Source organism: Hordeum vulgare, chromosome 6H, assembly GCF_904849725.1.
Source record: "Hordeum vulgare subsp. vulgare chromosome 6H, MorexV3_pseudomolecules_assembly, whole genome shotgun sequence".
NCBI classification, from domain to species: Eukaryota; Viridiplantae; Streptophyta; class Magnoliopsida; order Poales; family Poaceae; genus Hordeum; species Hordeum vulgare.
The window spans coordinates 13107665-13128861 of NC_058523.1; the positions used below are offsets into that span (position 1 = coordinate 13107665).

At 43.5% G+C, this 21197-nt stretch overlaps 1 protein-coding gene across 1 annotated transcript; it reads left to right on the top strand.

Moving 5' to 3' along the window:
• The first annotated feature begins 1330 nt into the window (after positions 1–1330).
• Positions 1331–8784, top strand: LOC123406245 (pre-mRNA-processing factor 39). The gene is made up of 13 exons (XM_045099732.1): positions 1331–1754; positions 1872–1978; positions 2455–2684; positions 3466–3633; positions 3920–4280; positions 4787–4930; positions 5471–5623; positions 5705–5821; positions 6196–6273; positions 6387–6536; positions 6720–6983; positions 7411–7515; positions 8319–8784. Exons 1-13 carry the CDS (start codon positions 1469–1471, stop codon positions 8478–8480), a joined length of 2325 nt encoding a protein of 774 aa, XP_044955667.1. The 5' UTR covers positions 1331–1468; the 3' UTR covers positions 8481–8784.
• Positions 8785–21197: the final 12413 nt, after the last annotated feature.

Sequence of the window (21197 nt, forward strand, 5' to 3'; positions counted from 1 at the left end):
TCGTGCAAAAAACAAGTTACGGTATCCCCTGTCTTCCCCTCTATGCTCTCCTTCCTGTTCCCAGTCACCGACAATTTTTTCATGCTCTCGACACCCCCAAGGTGACATTGTTCCACGGAGGCGTGCACGTCTCCGAAGTATTCCTCTCTTGTGTTGATCCACTATTACACCACCCTAGATTCGAGTTCCATTCTACCCGTGTGTGGATAGATGTTTTGTGTTTGTTTTTTTATGATGGACCTAGCTGGGGTGCTTGGATATACACAACGTTTTTGTTATTTCTTTTCATATCTTGGATTCATTTTATGCATTGATTTACTCGAACATGTTTGGTATGTTGCTCCAGTTATCTCGAATCAAACACCTATTTACTAGTTTCATCTAAGACTGTAGCCCTAGATCATCAATTTTCTTCGAATACGAAGTTGATAGCATACTTTTTAGGCATACCACATCTCACGACAATGAGTTGCTTGAGCGCCACGAGGCTTATCTCCCTAAAGCATCCACGCGACTTTTTTTGATGAAATTTCGGGGCTGCATGTTTGCGCACATCATGTGCCCGATCAATCACCGATGGTCAGAGCGAGAGAACCTCACAAAATCAAAACCGACAAAACTACCCTTCTCACCGGGACTGGTGAAAATGTCGCGGGATATACATGTGGGGAGGGATGGGGGAACCATGCTTTCCTCAGGGGTATTTTTCGTCAATCACAGCGAGCGGGCCAGAGGCGTGTCCGTGGTATTTTGCCAATCACAGTGAGAGGGACAGAGGGGTGTCTTTTATGTTCAATTTCATTCTAATTCATTCGCCAGGGGTAAGAATCAAGAGAGAATCCAGAATTTTCACGCTCTCGACACCCCTCCCCCCGAGGTGACATTGTTCCACGGAGGCATGCACGTCTCCGAAGTATTCCTCTCTCGTGCCCATCCACTATTACACCATCCTATAGATTGAAGATCAATCCTACCCGGACGTGGATAGATGTTTTTTTTGCTTCACGACGAGCCTCGCCTGCTTGGATATGCCTGGCGTTTTTTTTTAATGTTTTTTCATGTCCCGAATTCATTTTTTGCATTGGGGGGAAGGAATCCATGCTTCCACCAGGGTATTTCCCCCAATCATAGCGTGCATTTCAATTTGTTTTCAAATTCGTTCGTTCGCCGGTGGTAAGAAACCAAGAGGGAATCCAAAATTTGAGAGCAATTCTTGGCAGGGTGGGTCGGTGGGAGGGACAGCCACGGACTCTCTCGTAGGCCTGCCTCTCTACTTGTCCGACGGCCCACCCCACCCCACCCCCACCCCACCCCACCCCACCCCTGATCCAATCCGCCGCCGCGCCCTGCAGGAAGGAAGCACGAGAAAACCCTAACCCACCCACGCGCTCCCCAGCTCTCCCACCACCGCCGCCGCCGCCTCGCCCGCTCCGGCCGCCACCGAACCGCTGCTCGCGGGCGCGCGGGGATGGAGAACCCCGACGCGCAAGCGGGAGCCGACGCGGGGCTCCCCCCGCCCCCGCCGCCGCCCTTGGACGCCGGCCTGGGCAGCGACCCGGCCGAGGTCCTCCCCCCGCCGCCCCCGCTCCTCCCGGGCGTCGCCCCGTACGACGCCGCGCAGGGAGCCGGCGGATCCGCGCACCCCGCCGAGCACGCCTCGCTGAACGGCACCTCCGGCGAGACGGCGGGCTACCAGGCCGCGGAGAACGGCGCCGCCGCCGACCCCATGGTCCCCGAGCAGGCGTACGAGGATGGTAATGCCGCCGGGGCGGAAGTCTTCTCCATCCGGTCACGTTGCCTGCCTGCCCGCCTGCTATTTTTTTTGTTGTTGCTGCTGCTAATAATGTGTTTTGCTGCCTGCGATTCCGAAGCCATGGCTTCGGCGGAAGAGGCCAGGTTGTGGGGTGTCGTCACCGCCGACTGCTTGGACTTCGATGCTTGGACCGCGCTCATCGAGGAGACCGAGAGGATCGCCGAGGTGAAATTCGAGCTGCCGCCTTACCATACATACGATGCATCATTCTCCCTTTTGCAACCTGCTATATATATGTATATGCGTGCAGATTTTCAGCAGCTTGTCCTTGTCCTGTTCCCACACGTGTTAGATATTTGTTCCGTTATATGCCGTCGATCTGTATTTTGTGCACCACACAGTCCTGTCAGCCTTTGTTATGCATGCATGGATGGACGGTCACTCGCTCCCGTGTTTTGATTAGCACGTTTTGTTCTACATTCTTCTGTCTTGTAGGACCCCAGTATATATGCCAATCTTGTTTGACTTCATCTGCGTAGTTTCATCATTGTCCTACTGCAGTCCTGTCAAGTTTTCCTTATTCCTGTTTCAGTGAACAACGCTAGATGTAAATTTGATCTGGATGACTAATAAATTAAGATGGATTTTTAATGATAGACAAGTTTGTGCTAACGCCATACTCTTCCTATATTCCTGCTCAGAGCAACATAGTGAAGATACGCAAAGTGTATGATGCATTTCTTGCCGAGTTCCCTCTGTGCTTTGGCTATTGGAAGAAATATGCTGATCATGAAGGCCGCCTTGACGGTGTCAATAAAGTTTTTGAGGTTTATGAACGGGCAGTTCTTGCAGTTACTTATTCAGTGGACATATGGTGTAATTATTGCCAGTTTGCGATTTCAACATACAACGACCCAGATGTCATCAGAAGGTAGCAATTGAATACCCGAATTGTTATGATCAAGTTTTTCACTTCTTATTGTGTCTTGACTTGTTAACTACCGCACTTTAGGCTGTATGTATACAAGAATGCATGATGAGAAGTGATTTCACAATACTTAGCATCTGGACAGGAATGATTGATGAAATGCTTTATAATACATCACTGTATTTCCGCAGTCCTTGTGGTAGTGTAGGCCATGGAACTGTTGCATATATTCAAATTTGGCTTAGGCAGTGTGTTCTTAGACTCCATGCATGTCTCTTAGTTGTAATGACTAATCTCTTCCCATGAAGTACAACAGCTGTTTGACCTTTTTCTTTTTGTAGCAGCTATAATCTGTACTCCCTTCATCTGGGTTTGTAGGGCGTGCACAGATTTTTAGGTCCTCAACATACTATATACCAGCAAAAATATATGTCTAGAAACTTCATTCGAATACAAATCCAATGATATGCTTTTGGTGGCATATACACATGTTTCGTTACTCAAATTGTCGAGGATGTAAAAAATCTGCTAATGCCCTATAAACCTGGATAGAGGGAATGTAAGTATTTTCATATAGTCAATATTAGTCATTTAGTACAAACTAGTTAAGTTTTGAACATGTTTGTCAAGAAACATTCAGTCCTCCTTCGATTCAAATGTAGCTTTCATTGTTTGATCACACAAGCCATCATTAGTGTTTCTGGAAACTATCTAATGTATTTTTTGTCTGGGGATTGATTATTTCATTCTTTCATCAGTAACTAAACCCACTGTTTTTTTCCAGGCTGTTTGATCGGGGTTTGGCATATGTTGGAACAGATTATCGTTCCAATACTTTGTGGGATGAGTACATCAAGTATGAAGAATCACTTCAAGCATGGAATCATCTAGCTGCGGTATACACAAGAATTTTAGAGCACCCTATACAGCAGCTTGATCGGTACTTTAATTGGTGAGTCATTGACATTATTTATGCATTTAAGTACTTACTATGTTCTCTTGTCAGTTGCCACTTTTATTTATATTATGACAAATCTATACGGCATCCTAGTTAATGTGATTTGCTGATTTGTATTATGAAAGAATCAACGAACACAATCATCATATACTATTTATTAATCAATCTGGGATTTTAATTTGCAATTTAACTCAGCTCTTAATAACTATATAACAATATTAGGGAACATAAAATATGTATTTTCTTGTGAGTCTAACTGTTAACTGCTATTTTTGCTTAGCTTGAAGGAGTTGACTGCAACACGGAGCCTGTCAGAAATACTTACTGCTGAGGAAACTTCCATGTATTGTCTTACTGTTGAGAATAGTGCTCCGGTCATTGACGGGGAGGCACATCCTAATGATGTAGAAAAAACTGCAGAGCCTGAAGTTTCATCTTCAACCGAAGCAGAGGACAAGGCAAAGTATGTTTCCATTAGAGAAGAGTTGTATAAGAAGGCCAAAGAGTATGAATCTAAGATTATTAGTTTTGAGCAAGCTATTAGAAGACCATACTTTCATGTCAAGCCTCTTGATAAACCAGAGCTTGAAAATTGGCACAGCTATCTTGATTTTATGGAGAGGGAAGAAGACATTAATAAGGTATGCTATTGCAGTTCCATCAGTCATCACATTTTCGTTTAGTAGATTTCCTGCAATGCCTGGAATCTTTCAACTTACAGTCTAGTCTTATTGGCTTCATTATATGCTTTAACGGCTAGTATTTGGACGAAGCTTCCTTTGTAATGGGATATTGAACTGAGGATAGAGCATGGACATAATGTTTGGTTTCGATGAGGCTAAGTACTCCAAACTTTCATTTGTCAGTGGCCGTTCTGGGTTAATGATATTTGGTACCAAATATCAGTTGTTTGAATTTTGAATCTCATATATGCAGGTATTTGCTTAATGCTCACCTTCTTAACCATCTATCTATCGAGCAAGGATGGTCCCTCCTTTCTTTTGGAGGGGCCAACCTAATCAGCTAATGGAGTAACCTGTGTGAACTTCTCTTTTTTGTTGTCATTATCATAATTCTTTTTCTGCTTTATATTCATTTTTCTTTCTTCGTTTTGTCTATTTTCTGATGGTACACAATACTGTTTCAGGTTATCAAGTTATACGAAAGATGTGTTATTGCGTGTGCTAGCTATTCAGAATTCTGGATCCGCTATGTGCAATGCATGGAGGATAGACAAAGCCTAGAACTAGCGAACAATGCTCTTGCTCGTGCAACTCACGTGTTTGTCAAGGTATTATTGATAATATTATGTGTTGCAATCTGTACAAAGTAACAATGTGTTGTTACTCTTGCTCGTACATCAACTGCAAATTTGTGTGCATGGATCCAACCAAAATTCTTTCTCCCTACTCGTGGAAGAGTTTTGACTGCCACATAACATCTTACTTTTGCACCTACTATGAGTTTATTTTCCATGTAGACATGTTGAGAAAAACAATCGAACTTCGTAAATAGCTTAATTGGATTGTAGGTTGTTCAGATATGTATTTTTACTGCCCTAAAAAACAATTTAACCCTTTCCTGATAAATTATGAATGCTGTACTTATTTGAGCAGACTTGCTTTTTGGGATCTCGTTTGATATTGATGCGTTGAGGAATCAAAATGAAAAATTATAATTTTTGTCATGATCACAATAAGCTACCAATTTGCCGCTCATGTCCATGATAGCCAGCGTCTTTACTGTTCTTTCTTATGCCGCATAACTTCGTATTGCTTATAGCATAGCTTTCCTGATAGCTACATTCCAATTCTTTTATTATTTTATACAGAAGCAGACAGAGATCCATCTGTTCAATGCAAGATTCAAAGAGCTTAATGGTGATACTGATGGAGCACGTGCAGAATATCAACATCTCCACTCATTGTTATATCCTGGCCTACTTGAAGCCATTGTGAAGCATGCTAATATGGAGCACCGGCTGGTATCTCTTCATCAAACAAAAACTGCTCTTGTTTCCTTTTTTGTCTTTGTTCAAATTTTTACTGATCTTATTTCCTTACAGGGAGATAAGGAATCTGCTTGTTTAGTTTATGAGAAAGCCATTGCTGCCGAAAAGGAAAAGGAGCAGAGCCAGTTTTTACCAATGCTACTGATTCAGTACTCACGTTTCTTATATATGGTAGGTGTTTGTCAAAACTTTGAGATCATGCTTTGCATTGATCATAATTATATATGCTTATCCAACTTTTGCCATTTGAAACATCTGGCATTTTTTATTGATCATGCATGGGTAGCAGACTATAAGTGGTGTAAAGAACAGACCATCTTGCAGTTGTTAAGCATGTACCAACCATTTTTAAAAATGACAATATTTGGCATATGTTGAACATTCTGAAGGCTCTTATTTTGTCTTTTCAGCTAGGGAAAAACTATTCTTTCATGAAATGAGAGCTTGTTGAACTTGTTTGGTTTTTTATTTCAGTTTTTATCTTGTTTCTTCTATATCTCTTTATTTTTGTTTGTCAAATTTGATATATTCTCCTAAATGTGCAGATCTGTGACTTGGAAAAGGCAAGGGAGGTCTCAGGTGGATTACACGGGCTAGTTAACATGACTAAACCAGTTCTTGAGGTTACAACTTATGAATTCTATCTGAACTATTTCAGTTTGTCACCTATATATTTCTGGCCAATACCCTCTTCGGTCCCATGTGATCTGAGTATTGTTCATTATTATTTTTGCAGGCTGTCATCTTTCTCGAGTCGATCTTTCAGTCTGAGAAGCGAATTGATTTGTTAGAATCACTGGTGGAGAAGTTTCTTACAACTGAGCAGACTCAAGGGGAGCTGGCAAGCTTAAACGACAAAGAGGAATTATCTTCCATATATTTAGAGGTAACGCTTAAAGAGAGACTATTGTACATCTTTTTGTGCTAACTTTACATGCAATTCTGCGAGTTGTGGGGAGTAGATAAGTTTTAGGGGAAAGAAAGTGGTTAATGCCTTTTTGTACCTAAAAGTTGTATGTAACATAATAGTCCTTACAGTTGTACTGATACATTTGCACATTGTCTTCAGTTTTTGGATACCTTTGGGGATATACAGTTGATCAAGAAGGCTACAACTCGACATACTATTCTATTTTCACGTAAAAGGAGCATTCTGCCATCAAAGAAACGAAGAGCCGATGATGCTGTTATGTCTGGTAGAGATAAAATGGCTAAAACCGGAGATGGCACCCAACCAGTCATGGGAACTGATCCAAATGCTCATAATCCTGCAGTTTGGCCTGCGACTTCTGAAGCATCAGCGCAGCAATGGGGGGCTGCTTACGCACAACAGGTTGCTTATCTTCACGCTTTACTATTTTATGCATTAGTTTGTGCATGGATAAGAGAAGTGAGATGTTGATATGCCCAAGCTAGAATCTCTAGTCCTCTACAAATCATCCCAATTATGGACTGGTGGTTATTTAATTCATCGTTTGGCTTTTAGGTCTATTTCTCTTCCCAAACGTGGAGCCCTTCTCCATGCGGCCAACATGAAAAGCAGTTGATTTCTGCAGCTCTTTTCTCTGGCCTATTGTTTAGATGTGCTTATTTGCTCAATCTTGTTGTTCATTCCCATGCTACGTTTTTTTACCGCATCTTAGAATTTTCAGTATAGAGAAGAGAAGAGTTATTGTTACTTTTTCATCTATGATTTGTAGCTGTGGTCATTTCTCTAGGTAATATGCCTGCTTTTGAACTTTACTTCTTGTACACTGCAGGCTGCTTATCCTGCATATGGAGCTTACGACTACAGCCAGCAAATGCCCCAATCTGCTCCTCAAGCAGCCGCTTATGGTGCCTATCCTCCCACATACCCTGCCCAGGTACTGATTCTGGTTTCCACCTAAATCTGCAAGATGCTTGTCGGCATTAGCTGTGCTTAGTACATGCAACTGTATTTGTGCACATAGTGGGTTGAAATTATGTTCTTTTTTGGGATCAATCCTTCCATGGATTCCCTCCACTCTATAACCTTGTATGTGACTCTACTTCAGTCGGAAGCGATGGTGTCCTACATGAATGTGTTGTCAGGACAGTTGCATAATCACTCCATCGTGTGAAGTCAGTTGTGGATTAGTCACACGGTTGAACTGCCAAGAACACCAAATCTGCTACCACCGATAGATATGAACAGTTTTGAATGCACAATTTCATTTTGTGGTTTCATGATAGTATTCTGTTTTAAACTTTGGGTGCACAATGTTAGCAAGCTATCATGAAACCACAAAATGAACATTGTGCACAATGTTCATTTGTTGGTTCCATGATAGCTTGAGCAATTTTGGATGCACAATGTTCCCCACTTTTCGACATGACTTGTTTGAACTTATGGGTAACTGGTTATCTGACCATACATAGTTCACAATTGCCTCTTGCATCTTCTCTAGCTAGTTAAGTACTTCCTCTGTTTACTATTGTAAGATGTTTTGAATATTTCAATATGGAAAACATACGGACTGAAAGGAGTTACGAAACACACTAAAACACATCTATATACATCTGATTTGTAAAAATCTTAAAACATCTTATTACAGTGAATAGAGGGAGTCGCATTTTCTCTGTCATCAGAGTTTTTAATCTGCTAAATGAAATGAAATCCAACTGATGGCGAACATAAATATTGCAGGCCTACCCGCAGCAGAGCTACGCACAACCTGCAGCGATGCCCGTGGCAGCACCAGTGCCCACCCCAGCACAGGCGCCGGCACCTGCAGCAGCTTACCCTCAGCAACCTGCTGTGGCTGCCGCCCCCCAAGCTTACTATGGCAGCGCCGCCACGTACTACTGATTTCTAGATTGGTGTTGTCAACGCATGGGCATGTGTACCTACGCAGCTGCCTTCCATCGCGAAAGGCATCCACATAGCTTGTAAACCCCTGTGTTATCGTTTGCATTGGCAGGCAGGTTTTTTGGCAGCAGCAGGCCAAAGAAGGAAGACCTGGATTGCGAGACCCTTTTTTGTTTGTCCGGTCGAGGTGTAACTAGAGTATTCGGTCAGATGCTATTTGCAGCAGCTGCAGTTGTAATGCGTCCCAGATCTAAGATCTGTATAGGATCTTCCTTTACTCATGCATGCATGTTACTAGGAATCATCTTTTGTGTTTCTAGGAATCTTCCATATAATGTTTTGAAATTAATAAAAAGGAAAAAAAAAACAAACATAAGGTAGTGAACGCGACTACAAGTGTGGCTGGCGATTTTGTGTTTCTAGGAATCTTCCATATAATATAATATTTAGGTAGACTGAGAGGCAAGAAAACGCATCATCTCTCCACCAGGGCTAGCCTGTCACCTGTTAACGTGGTTTTGACATGGTTTCCCCCCTATCTTTTGATCTTTTTCGGATAGTAATGTTTATTCCTTGTTTTTTATATTCTTTTCTCTGTTTTTCGTTGTTGCCTTACCAAGTTTGTTTGATTTTTCAGTTTTTCTGCATTTCTTCACTGTTTTTATTCGTTTCTTTTTTCATTTTGGAGCTCTTTCCTTCTTTGCCTTTCTCTGGATTTCAACACATGTCTATTTGTTTTAGTGAACAAATGTACGATTTTAGTATACACATGCAACATTATTTGATACACATTGAATATCTTTTACATTTTTCCTAATACATCTTACAAAATTTCAAATGCACGATGAACATTTTCTTTACTGGCAAGTAACTTTTTCTAAATTATGCAAACGTTTTTTTACATTGTATAATGTTATCTAAATGTCACAAGCATAATTTGAAACAGGGGCATATTCCTTCAAAATGTCACTTGCATGTTTTGAATGGTAATTTTTTTTGTATACTATTGGATTTTTTCATTCTATAAACCTTTTTTAAAATTCTCATGTACTCCCTCTGTTTCAAAATATAAGACCTTTTAAAGATTTCACTAGGAGATTACGTATGAAGCAAAATGAATAAATATATACTCTAAAATATGTCTATGTACATCCGTATGTAGTTCATATTGCAATCTCTAAAAGGTCTTATATTTAGGAACGGAGGGAGTACATATTTTTGACACTGGTGAACATTTCATGAAACAGTTCTTGAATGTTACAAAGCATTTATTATGCTACACAATTTTTTGATTGTAGTATATATATTAAAAAATGCCATGTATATATTTTTGAAACTTATGAAGGTTCATTTGAAATGTCACTTACTTTTTGTGAATGGCATGAAAAATTGTTTTCATTGTATAAACATTTTCTGGCAAATGCCACATACCTTATTTCTCAATGTGTGAATAAATTCATGACATTTTATTCTAAGGCTGGGAGGAAATATTGTTTTACATTTTCTGAACAACAACTATTTTTTTTCTAAGGTTTAAATATAATATATTCCATTTTAAAATTATAAATAAACTAATAAAAACAAAATAAAAAATGCGTTGGGAGCTAGCCGTCCCTCCCGCGCCGTTCTGTCTTACTGGGTTGGGGGTGGGGGGCTTAGGCTAGAGATTGTTTTGTATGGGCCACACAAAGTTCTCCAGGCGATGGAGGCCCTAGAACTCCACCCAGCAGCAGGGTGGCTCTCCCGCACCGACCACTAATTTGTTGTTATAAATACGACCCATTAAGAAGGTAAATTCATTTACTATTTGTTGAATTAAAAAAATCATTTCACTTATTTTGTACAGTCTATGTAATAAGAAAAAAAATATCATCTGTTATAAAACATGTTTCTGTAATTTTGGAAAGTTTTATTGAAACTAAAAAAATTATTTATTATAAAACATGCAGTCTCGTCGAGATACCTTACGCCGAGCTGCAACGCACCATAAGGAACCCCTCCTCGGATATGCACGTAGAAGCTAGCACACGTACACGAGGAGCAAGCAAGCACACTGGTGGATTGATTTTCACGTACACCATCACACGCACGCACGTCTCGATCGATTGTTTTCTCGTCAAGAGTGCACGCGAACACAATACGCTGAGTTATGGCAACAGGTGCTTGTCGCACCTGGAAACTTTATTGTTTGCTCACGATCTGGTTGTTACAAAGGGGCAGGTACTTGTATATTTATACTAGGTAAACCTAGCGATACTACTTTTATACGGTGACGTTTAGAAAACGTACACGAACACAAAGTCTCAGCTAACCTGTAATCTACATGTACGAGTCCTATTCGGACATAGACGTGCACATGTAACCTACATGTACAGATATGGGATAATTAAGTCGTGTTTATTTCCAACAATCACCCCCCTAAACATGACGTCATTATCTTTACGTTATAGCTCCAATGCCAATCTTTCTTTGCATCTACACAAACTTCTCCCGATCCAAAGCCCTGGTCCGGATGTCCGCTAGCTGATTATCGGTGCGATTGTAGTTCATCTCCGACTTCTTTTCTTCCACGCGGTCCTTCATGTACCACTAATAGAAAAGAGGGCTTTGGTGCACTTGATGAAATCCCATTAGTCCCGGTTAACTTACGAACCGGGACCCATGGGGGCATCAGTCCTGGTTCGTGAGGCCAGGGCGCCGGCCGGGCCTCGTGGGCCATTGGTCCCGGTTCGTCTGGCCCCTTTGGTCCCGGTTCCAGACACGAACCGGGACGAATGTGCCTCGCTCCTGGCCCACAACAATTGGTCCCTGTTTTTGACTGGAACCGGGATCAAATGTTGTCCTTCACTCCCGGTTCCGTCCACAAACTGAGACCAATGCTTGGCCTATATATACCACCCGACCGCGAGCCGTGGGAGAGCTTTGAGGTGCTCTAGCTCACCTCCTATGCACATGAGGTGTTCGATGAAATGCCCAAGCCACACTTAAGCTTTCTCCTCTCGAAGCTCCTTGTCCAAGCTCCATTTTCTCTAGTTTTGTGTAGCTTTGGCGGTCCGTCTATGTCCCGTCCCCTTCCTCACCGCCGTCGATCTCCCGCACCCATCTCGGTGTCGGTACCACCATGGTTAGTCTCTTCTTCTTTTCTTCTTTCTAAAAGAAAAAAGTTCTTACTCACTAGTGGGGACGGGGCCTTTAGCCCCGGTCCGTAAGGGGCTTTAGTCCCGGTTCACCAACCAGGACTAAAGGGGCGGGATTAAAGGCCTAACCTTTAGTCCCGGCCCTGTTACAAGCCGGGACTAAATGTGCTCCACGTGGGCGCCTCGTAGCGCCCCAGGGGCAGGACCTTTAGTCCCGGTTCGTTACACGGACCGGGACTAAAGAGTTTCAGATTTTGCTTATTTTTGGGTTTTTTTTTGAATGAAATTATTTTTGGGTTTTAGGGTTTTAGGGTTTAGGTGTTCGGGATATTAACGTGATGCCTCGTTTGGTGTTCAGGAATTAGTTTTCATATAATTTAAATAGAAATAATTATGCATATATATATAAGATTAACTTATCTTACAAGCGAGCATATATATACAATTATATGGAGATTTGAATTATCGGGACTAGAGCCCGTCTATTCGATTACATGGACGAACATCAGTAATGACCCCTAGCTACACTAAATCGTCCTTTGTCATCTATAGCTTCCTGTTGGAATTATGCCCTAGAGGCAATAATAAATATAGTTATTATTATAATTCCTGTATCAAGATAATCGTTTATTATCCATGCTATAATTGTATTGAATGAAGACTCATTTACATGTGTGGATACATAGACAAAACACCGTCCCTAGCAAGCCTCTAGTTGGTTAGCCAGTTGATCAAAGATAGTCAGTGTCTTCTGATTATGAACAAGGTGTTGTTGCTTGATAACTGGATCACGTCATTAGGAGAATCACGTGATGGACTAGACCCAAACTAATAGACGTAGCATGTTGATCGTGTCATTTTGTTGCTACTGTTTTCTGCGTGTCAAGTATTTATTCCTATGACCATGAGATCATATAACTCACTGACACCGGAGGAATGCTTTGTGTGTATCAAACGTCGCAACGTAACTGGGTGACTATAAAGATGCTCTACAGGTATCTCCGAAGGTGTTAGTTGAGTTAGTATGGATCAAGACTGGGATTTGTCACTCCGTGTGAACGGAGAGGTATCTCGGGGCCCACTCGGTAATACAACATCACACACAAGCCTTGCAAGCAATGTAACTTAGTGTAAGTTGCGGGATCTTGTATTACGGAACGAGTAAAGAGACTTGCCGGTAAACGAGATTGAAATAGGTATACGGATAATAACGATCGAATCTCGGGCAAGTAACATACCAAAGGACAAAGGGAATGACATACGGGATTATATGTATCCTTGGCACTGAGGTTCAAACGATAAGATCTTCGTAGAATATGTAGGATCCAATATGGGCATCCAGGTCTCGCTATTGGATATTGACCGATGAGTCTCTCGGGTCATGTCTACATAGTTCTCGAACCCGCAGGGTCTGCACACTTAAGGTTCGACGTTGTTTTATGCGTATTTGAGTTATATCGTTGGTTACCGAATGTTGTTCGGAGTCCCGGATGAGATCACGGACGTCACGAGGGTTTCCGGAATAGTCTGGAAACGAAGATTGATATATAGGATGACCTCATTTGATTACCGTAAGGTTTTCGGAGTTACCGGGAATGTACCGGGAATGACGAATGGGTTCTCGGAGTTCACCGGGGGGGGGGGGGGCAACCCACCCCGGGGAAGCCCATAGGCCTTGAGGGTGGCACACCAGCCCTTAGTGGGCTGGCGGGACAGCCCAAAAGGGCTCTATGCGCCAAGAAGAGAAAATCAAGAGAAAAGAAAAAAAAGGGAGGAGGTGGGAAGGAAGGGGGACTCCCTCCCACCAAACCAAGTCCAACTCGGTTTGGGGGGGGGAGTCCTCCCCCCTTGGACTCGGCCGACCCCCTTGGGGCTCCTTGAGCCCCAAGGCAAGGCCCCCTCCCTCCCACCTATATATACGGAGGTTTTAGGGCTGATTTGAGACGACTTTTCCACGGCAGCCCGACCACATACCTCCACGGTTTTTCCTCTAGATCGCGTTTCTGCGGAGCTCGGGCGGAGCCCTGCTGAGACAAGGTCATCACCAACCTCCGGAGCGCCGTCACTACATCAACCGCGTTCTCTAACGCTTCTTCTGTACGATCTACAAGGGTACGTAGATCACTCATCCCCTCTCGTAGATGGACATCACCATGATAGGTCTTCGTGCGCGTAGGAATTTTTTTGTTTCCCATGCGACGTTCCCCAACAGTGGTATCAGAGCTAGGTTCATGCGTAGATGTCTTCTCGAGTAGAACACAAAAGTTTTTGTGGGCGGTGATGTGCGTTTTGCTGCCCTCCTTAGTCTTTTCTTGATTCCGCGGTATTGTTGGATTGAAGCGGCTTGGACCGACATTACTCGTACGCTTACGAGAGACTGGTTTCATCGTTACGAGTAACTTCGTTGCTCAAAGATGACTGGCAAGTGTCGGTTTCTCCAACTTTAGTTGAATCGGATTTGACCGAGGAGGTCCTTGGATGAGGTTAAATAGCAACTCATATATCTCCGTTGTGGTGTTTGCGTAAGTAAGATGCGATCCTACTAGATACCCATGGTCACCACGTAAAACATGCAACAACAAAATTAGAGGACGTCTAACTTGTTTTTGCAGGGTATGCTTGTGATGTGATATGGCCAATAATGTGATGTGATATATTGGATGTATGAGATGATCATGTTGTAATAGAAATATCGACTTGCACGTCGATGGTACGGCAACCGGCAGGAGCCATAGGGTTGTCTTTATACTAACGTGTGTGCTTGCAGATGCGTTTACTATTTTGCTAGGATGTAGCTTTAGTAGTACTATCATGAGTAGCACGACAACCCCGATGGCAACACGTTGATGGAGATCATGGCGTGGCGCCGGTGACAAGAAGATCGTGCCGGTGCTTTGGTGATGGACATCAAGAAGCACGTGATGATGGCCATATCATGTCACTTATGAATTGCATGTGATGTTAATCCTTTTATGCACCTTATTTTGCTTAGAACGACGGTAGCATTTGTTGGGGAACGTCGCATGGGAAACAAAAATTTTCCTACGCGCACGAAGACCTATCATGGTGATGTCCATCTACGAGAGGGGATGAGTGATCTACATACCCTTGTAGATCGTACAGCAGAAGCGTTAGAGAACGCGGTTGATGTAGTGGAACGTCCTCACGTCCCTCGATCCGCCCCGCGAACAATCCCGCGATCAGTCCCACGATCTAGTACCGAACGGACGGCACCTCCGCGTTCAGCACACGCACAACTCGACGATGATCTCGGCCTTCTTGATCCAGCAAGAGAGACGGAGAGGTAGAAGAGTTCTCCGGCAGCGTGATGGCGCTCCGGAGGTTGGTGATGATCTCGTCTCAGCAGGGCTCCGCCCGAGCTCCGCAGAAACGCGATCTAGAGGAAAAACTATGGAGGTATGTGGTCGGGCAGCCGTGAGAAAGTCGTCTCAAATCTGCCCTAAAAGCCCCATATATATAGGAGGAGGGAGGGGGACCTTGCCTTGGGGTCCAAGGGATCCCCAAGGGGTCGGCCGAGCCAGGGGGGAGGACTCTCCCCCCCAAACCGAGTTGGACTTGGTTTGGTGGGAGGAGTCCCCCTCCCTTCCCACTTCTTCCCTCTTTTTTTTCTTTTCCTTTGATTTTCTTATCTTGGCGCATAGGCTCTCTTGGGGCTGTCCCACCAGCCCACTAAGGGCTGGTGTGTCTCCCCAAAAGCCTATGGGCTTCCCCGGAGTGGGTTGCCCCCCTCCGGTGAACTCCCGGAACCCATTCGTCATTCCCGGTACATTCCCGGTAACTCCGAAAACCTTCCGGTAATCAAATGAGGTCATCCTATATATCAATCTTCGTTTCCGGACCATTCCGGAAACCCTCGTGACGTCCATGATCTCATCCGGGACTCCGAACAACATTCGGTAACCAACCATATAACTCAAATACGCATAAAACAACGTCGAACCTTAAGTGTGCAGACCCTGCGGGTTCGAGAACTATGTAGACATGACCCGAGAGACTCCTCGGTCAATATCCAATAGCGGGACCTGGATGCCCATATTGGATCCTACATATTCTACGAAGATCTTATCGTTTGAACCTCAGTGCCAAGGATTCGTATAATCCCGTATGTCATTCCCTTTGTCCTTCGGTATGTTACTTGCCCGAGATTCGATCGTCAGTATCCGCATACCTATTTCAATCTCGTTTACCGGCAAGTCTCTTTACTCGTTCCGTAATACAAGATCCCGCAACTTACACTAAGTTACATTGATTGCAAGGCTTGTGTGTGATGTTGTATTACCGAGTGGGCCCTGAGATACCTCTCCGTCACACGGAGTGACAAATCCCAGTCTTGATCCATACTAAATCAACTAACACCTTCGGAGATACCTGTAGAGCATCTTTATAGTCGCCCAGTTACGTTGCGACGTTTGATACACACAAAGCATCCCTCCGGTGTCAGTGAGTTATATGATCTCATGGTCATAGGAATAAATACTTGACACGCAGAAAACAGTAGCAACAAAATGACACGATCAACATGCTACGTCTATTAGTTTGGGTCTAGTCCATCACGTGATTCTCCTAATGACGTGATCCAGTTATCAAGCAACAACACCTTGTTCATAATCAGAAGACACTGACTATCATCGATCAACTGGCTAGCCAACTAGAGGCATGCTAGGGACGGTGTTTTGTCTATGTATCCACACATGTAAATGAGTCTTCATTCAATACAATTATAGCATGGATAATAAACTATTATCTTGATACAGGAATTATAATAATAACTATACATTTATTATTGCCTCTAGGGCATAATTCCAACAGTCTCCCACTTGCACTAGAGTCAATAATCTAGCCCTCACATCACCATGTGAATTACATTGTAATAAATCTAACACCCATACAGTTCTGGTGTCGATCATGTTCTGGCCGTGGAAGAGGTTTAGTCAGCGGGTCTGCTACATTCAGATCCGTGTGCACTTTACATATATTTACGTCCTCCTCCTCGACGTAGTCACGGATGAGGTTGAAGCGTCATTTGATGTGTCTGGTCTTCTTGTGAAACCTTGGTTCCTTTGCTAAGGCAATGGCACCAGTGTTGTCACAGAACACGGTTATTGGATCCAGTGCACTTGGCACCACTCCAAGATCCGTCATGAACTGCTTCATCCAGACACCCTCCTTAGCCGCCTCCGAGGCAGCCATGTACTCCGCTTCACATGTAGAATCTGCTACGACGCTTTGCTTGGAACTGCACTAGCTTACTGCACCCCCATTAAGAATAAATACGTATCCGGTTTGTGACTTAGAGTCGTCCGGATCTGTATCAAAGCTTGCATCGACGTAACCTTTTACGGCGAGCTCTTCGTCACCTCCATACACGAGAAACATCTCCTTAGTCCTTTTCAGGTACTTCAGGATGTTCTTGACCGCTGTCCAGTGATCCACTCCTGGATTACTCTGGAACCTACCTGCCATACTTATGGCCAGGCTAACATCCGGTCTAGTGCACAGCATCGCATACATGATAGAACCTATGGCTGAAGCATAGGGGACGGAGCACATATGCTCTCTATCTTCATCAGTTGCTGGGCACTGAGTCTTACTCAATCTCGTACCTTGTAACACTGGCAAGAACCCTTTCTTGGACTGTTCCATTTTGAACCTCTTCAAAACTTTATCAAGGTATGTGCTTTGTGAATGTCCTATCAGGCGTTTTGATCTATCCCTATAGATCTTAATGCCTAGAATGTAAGCAGCTTCTCCTAGGTCCTTCATAGAGAAACTTTTATTCAAGTAACCTTTTATGCTCTCCAAAAGCTCTACGTTGTTTCCAATCAGTAATATGTCATCCACATATAATATTAGAAACGCCACAGAGCTCCCACTCACTTTCTTGTAAATACAAGATTCTCCAACCACTTGTATAAACCCAAATGCTTTGATCACCTCATCAAAGCGTTTGTTCCAACTCCGAGATGCTTGCACCAGTCCATAAATGGATCGCTGGAGCTTGCACACCTTGTCAGCATTTTTAGGATCGACAAAACCTTCGGGTTGCATCATATACAACTCTTCCTTAAGAAAACCATTAAGGAACGCCGTTTTGACATCCATCTGCCAGATTTCATAATCGAAAAATGCAGCTATTGCTAACATGATTCTGACGGACTTAAGCATCGCTACGGGTGAGAATGTCTCATCGTAGTCAACTCCTGGAACTTGTGAAAAACCCTTTGCCACAAGTCGAGCTTTATAAACGGTCACATTACCGTCATCGTCCGTCTTCTTCTGAAAGATCCATTTGTTCTGAATAGCCTTGCGGCCCTCAGGTAGTATCTCCAAAGTCCACACTTTGTTCTCATACATGGATCCTATCTCGGATTTCATGGCTTCTAGCCATTTGTTGGAATCTGGGCCCACCATTGCTTCTTCATAATTTGCAGGTTCATTGTTGTCTAACAACATGATTGATAAGACGGGATTACCGTACCACTCTGGAGCAGCGCGTGATCTCGTCGACCTGCGTGGTTCAACAGAAACTTGAACTGGAGTTTCATGATCATCATCATTAACTTCCTCCTCAACCGGCGTCGCAATGACAGAGGTTTCCCCTTGCCCTGCGCCACCATCCAGAGGGATGAGAGGTTCGACAACCTCGTCAAGTTCTATCTTCCTCCCACTCAATTCTCTCGAGAGAAACTCCTTCTCGAGAAAAGTTCCGTTCTTAGCAACAAACACTTTGCCCTCGGATTTGAGATAGAAGGTGTACCCAACTATCTCTTTTGGGTAACCTATGAAGACGCATTTTTCCGCTTTGGGTTCCAGCTTTTCAGGCTGAAGCTTTTTGACATAAGCATCACATCCCCAAACTTTAAGAAACGACAACTTTGGTCTTTTGCCATACCACAGTTCGTATGGTGTCGTCTCAACGGATTTCGATGGTGCCCTATTTAAAGTGAATGCAGCTGTTTCTAATGCATAACCCCAAAATGATAACGACAAATCAGTAAGAGACATCATAGATCGCACCATCTCTAACAAAGTACGATTACGACGTTCGGACACACCATTACGCTGTGGTGTTCCAGGCGGTGTTAACTGCGAAACAATTCCACATTGTCTTAAGTGAGTACCAAACTCGAAACTCAGATATTCACCCCCACGATCAGACCGTAGGAACTTGATCTTCTTGTTACGATGATTTTCCACTTCACTCTGAAATTGCTTGAACTTTTCAAATGTTTCAGACTTGTGCTTCGTCAAGTAGACATAACCATATCTACTTAAATCGTCAGTGAAGGTGAGAAAATAACGATATCCGCCGCGTGCCTCCACGCTCATTGGACCACACACATCGGTATGTATGATTTCCAACAAGTCACTTCCACGCTCCATTGTTCCGGAGAACGGAGTCTTAGTCATCTTGCCCATAAGGCATGGTTCGCACGTGTCAAGTGAATCGAAGTCAAGTGACTCCAAAAGTCCATCAGCATGGAGTTTCTTCATGCGCTTTACACCAATATGACCCAAGCGGCAGTGCCACAAAAAATATGGCGCTATCATTGTTTGCTCTAACTCTTTTGGTCTCAGTGTTATGTATATGTGTATCGCTATCAAGATTCAATATGAACAATCCTCTCACATTTGGTGCATGACCATAAAAGATGTTACTCATAGAAATAGAACAACCATTATTCTCAGACTTAAAAGAGTAACCGTCTCGCAATAAACAAGATCCAGATATAATGTTCATGCTCAACGCAGGCACTAAATAACAATGATTTAAGTTCATCACTAATCCCGATGGTAGCTGAAGTGACACTGTGACGACGGCGATTGCATCAACCTTGGAACCGTTTCCTACGCGCATCGTCACTTCGTCTTTCGCCAGCCTTCGTCTATTCCGCAGTTCCTGCTTCGAGTTGCAAATGTGAGCAACAGAACCGGTATCAAATACCCAGGCACTACTACGAGAGCCGGTTAAGTACACATCAATAACATGTATATCAAATATACCTGATTTTTCTTTGCCCGCCTTCTTATCTGCCAGATACTTGGGGCAATTGCGCTTCCAGTGACCCATACCCTTGCAATAGAAGCACTCTGTTTCAGGCTTAGGTCCAGCTTTGGGCTTCTTCGTCGGATTGGCAACAGGCTTGCCGCTCTTCTTCGAATTGCCCTTCTTTCCTTTGCCGTTTCTCTTGAAACTAGTGGTCTTGCTCACCATCAACACTTGATGCTCTTTACGGAGTTCAGACTCTGCGACTTTCAGCATCACAAACAACTCGCCGGGAGACTTGTTCATCCCTTGCATGTTGTAGTTCAACACAAAGCCTTTATAGCTTGGCGGCAGTGATTGAAGGATTCTGTCAGTGATAGCTTCTTGCGGGAGTTCAATCCCCAGTTCAGCTAGACGGTTTGAGTACCCAGACATTTTGAGCACATGTTCACTGACAGACGAGTTTTCCTCCATCTTGCAAGCATAGAATTTATCGGAGGTCTCATACCTCTCGATCTGGGCGTTCTTCTGAAAGATAAACTTCAACTCCTGGAACATCTCAAATGCTCCATGACGCTCAAAGCGACGTTGAAGTCCCGGTTCTAAGCCATACAAGACCGCACATTGAACTATTGAGTAGTCCTCCTTACGCGCTAACCAAGCGTTCTTAACATCCTGATCAGCCGTAGCGGGTGGTTCATCTCCTAGTGCAGCATTAAGGACATAATCCTTCTTTCCAGCTTGTAAGATTAGCTTAAGATTACGAGCCCAGTCTACAAAGTTGCTTCCATCATCTTTCAACTTAGCTTTCTCTAGGAACGTATTAAAATTCAGGATGACATTTGCGTGAGCCATGATCTACAACACAAATATATTCAAAGTGGACTTAGACTATGTTCAAGATAATTAGAGTTCAACTTAATCAAATTATATGCTAAACTCCCACTCAAAAAGTACATCTCTCTAGTCATTTGAGTGGTTCATGATCCACTTACACTATCCCAAGTCCGATCATCACGTGAGTCGAGAGTAGTTTTAGTGGTAAGCATCCCTATGCTAATCATATCAACTATATGATTCATGATCGACCTTTCAGTCTCATGTGTTCCGAGGCCATGTCTGCACATGCTAGGCTCGTCAAGCTTAACCCGAGTGTTCCGCGTGCGCAACTGTTTTGCACCCGTTGTATGTGAACGTTGAGTCTATCACACCCGATCATCACGTGGTGTCTCGAAACGACGAACTGTAGCAACGGTGCACAGTCGGGGAGAACACAATTTCGTCTTGAAATTTTAGTGAGAGATCACCTCATAATGCTACCGTCGTTCTAAGCAAAATAAGGTGCAAAAAAAGGATTAACATCACATGCAATTCATAAGTGACATGATATGGCCATCATCACGTGCTCCTTGATCTCCATCACCAAAGCACCGGCACGATCTTCTTGTCACCGGCGCCACACCATGATCATCCATCAACGTGTTGCCATCGTGGTTGTCGTGCTACTTATGCTATTACTACTAAAGCTACATCCTAGCAAAATAGTAAACGCATCTGCAAGCACATATGTTA

Excerpts from the sequence above, each read along its gene's own strand:
- LOC123406245 (XM_045099732.1), top strand. The coding sequence starts at position 1,469 with ATGGAGAACCCCGACGCGCAAGCGGGAGCCGACGCGGGGCTCCCCCCG. Across the intron at positions 1,755-1,871 it reads CGAGCAGGCGTACGAGGATG|CCATGGCTTCGGCGGAAGAG; the intron begins GTAATGCCGCCG and ends GCGATTCCGAAG. Across the intron at positions 4,281-4,786 it reads GGGAAGAAGACATTAATAAG|GTTATCAAGTTATACGAAAG; the intron begins GTATGCTATTGC and ends ATACTGTTTCAG.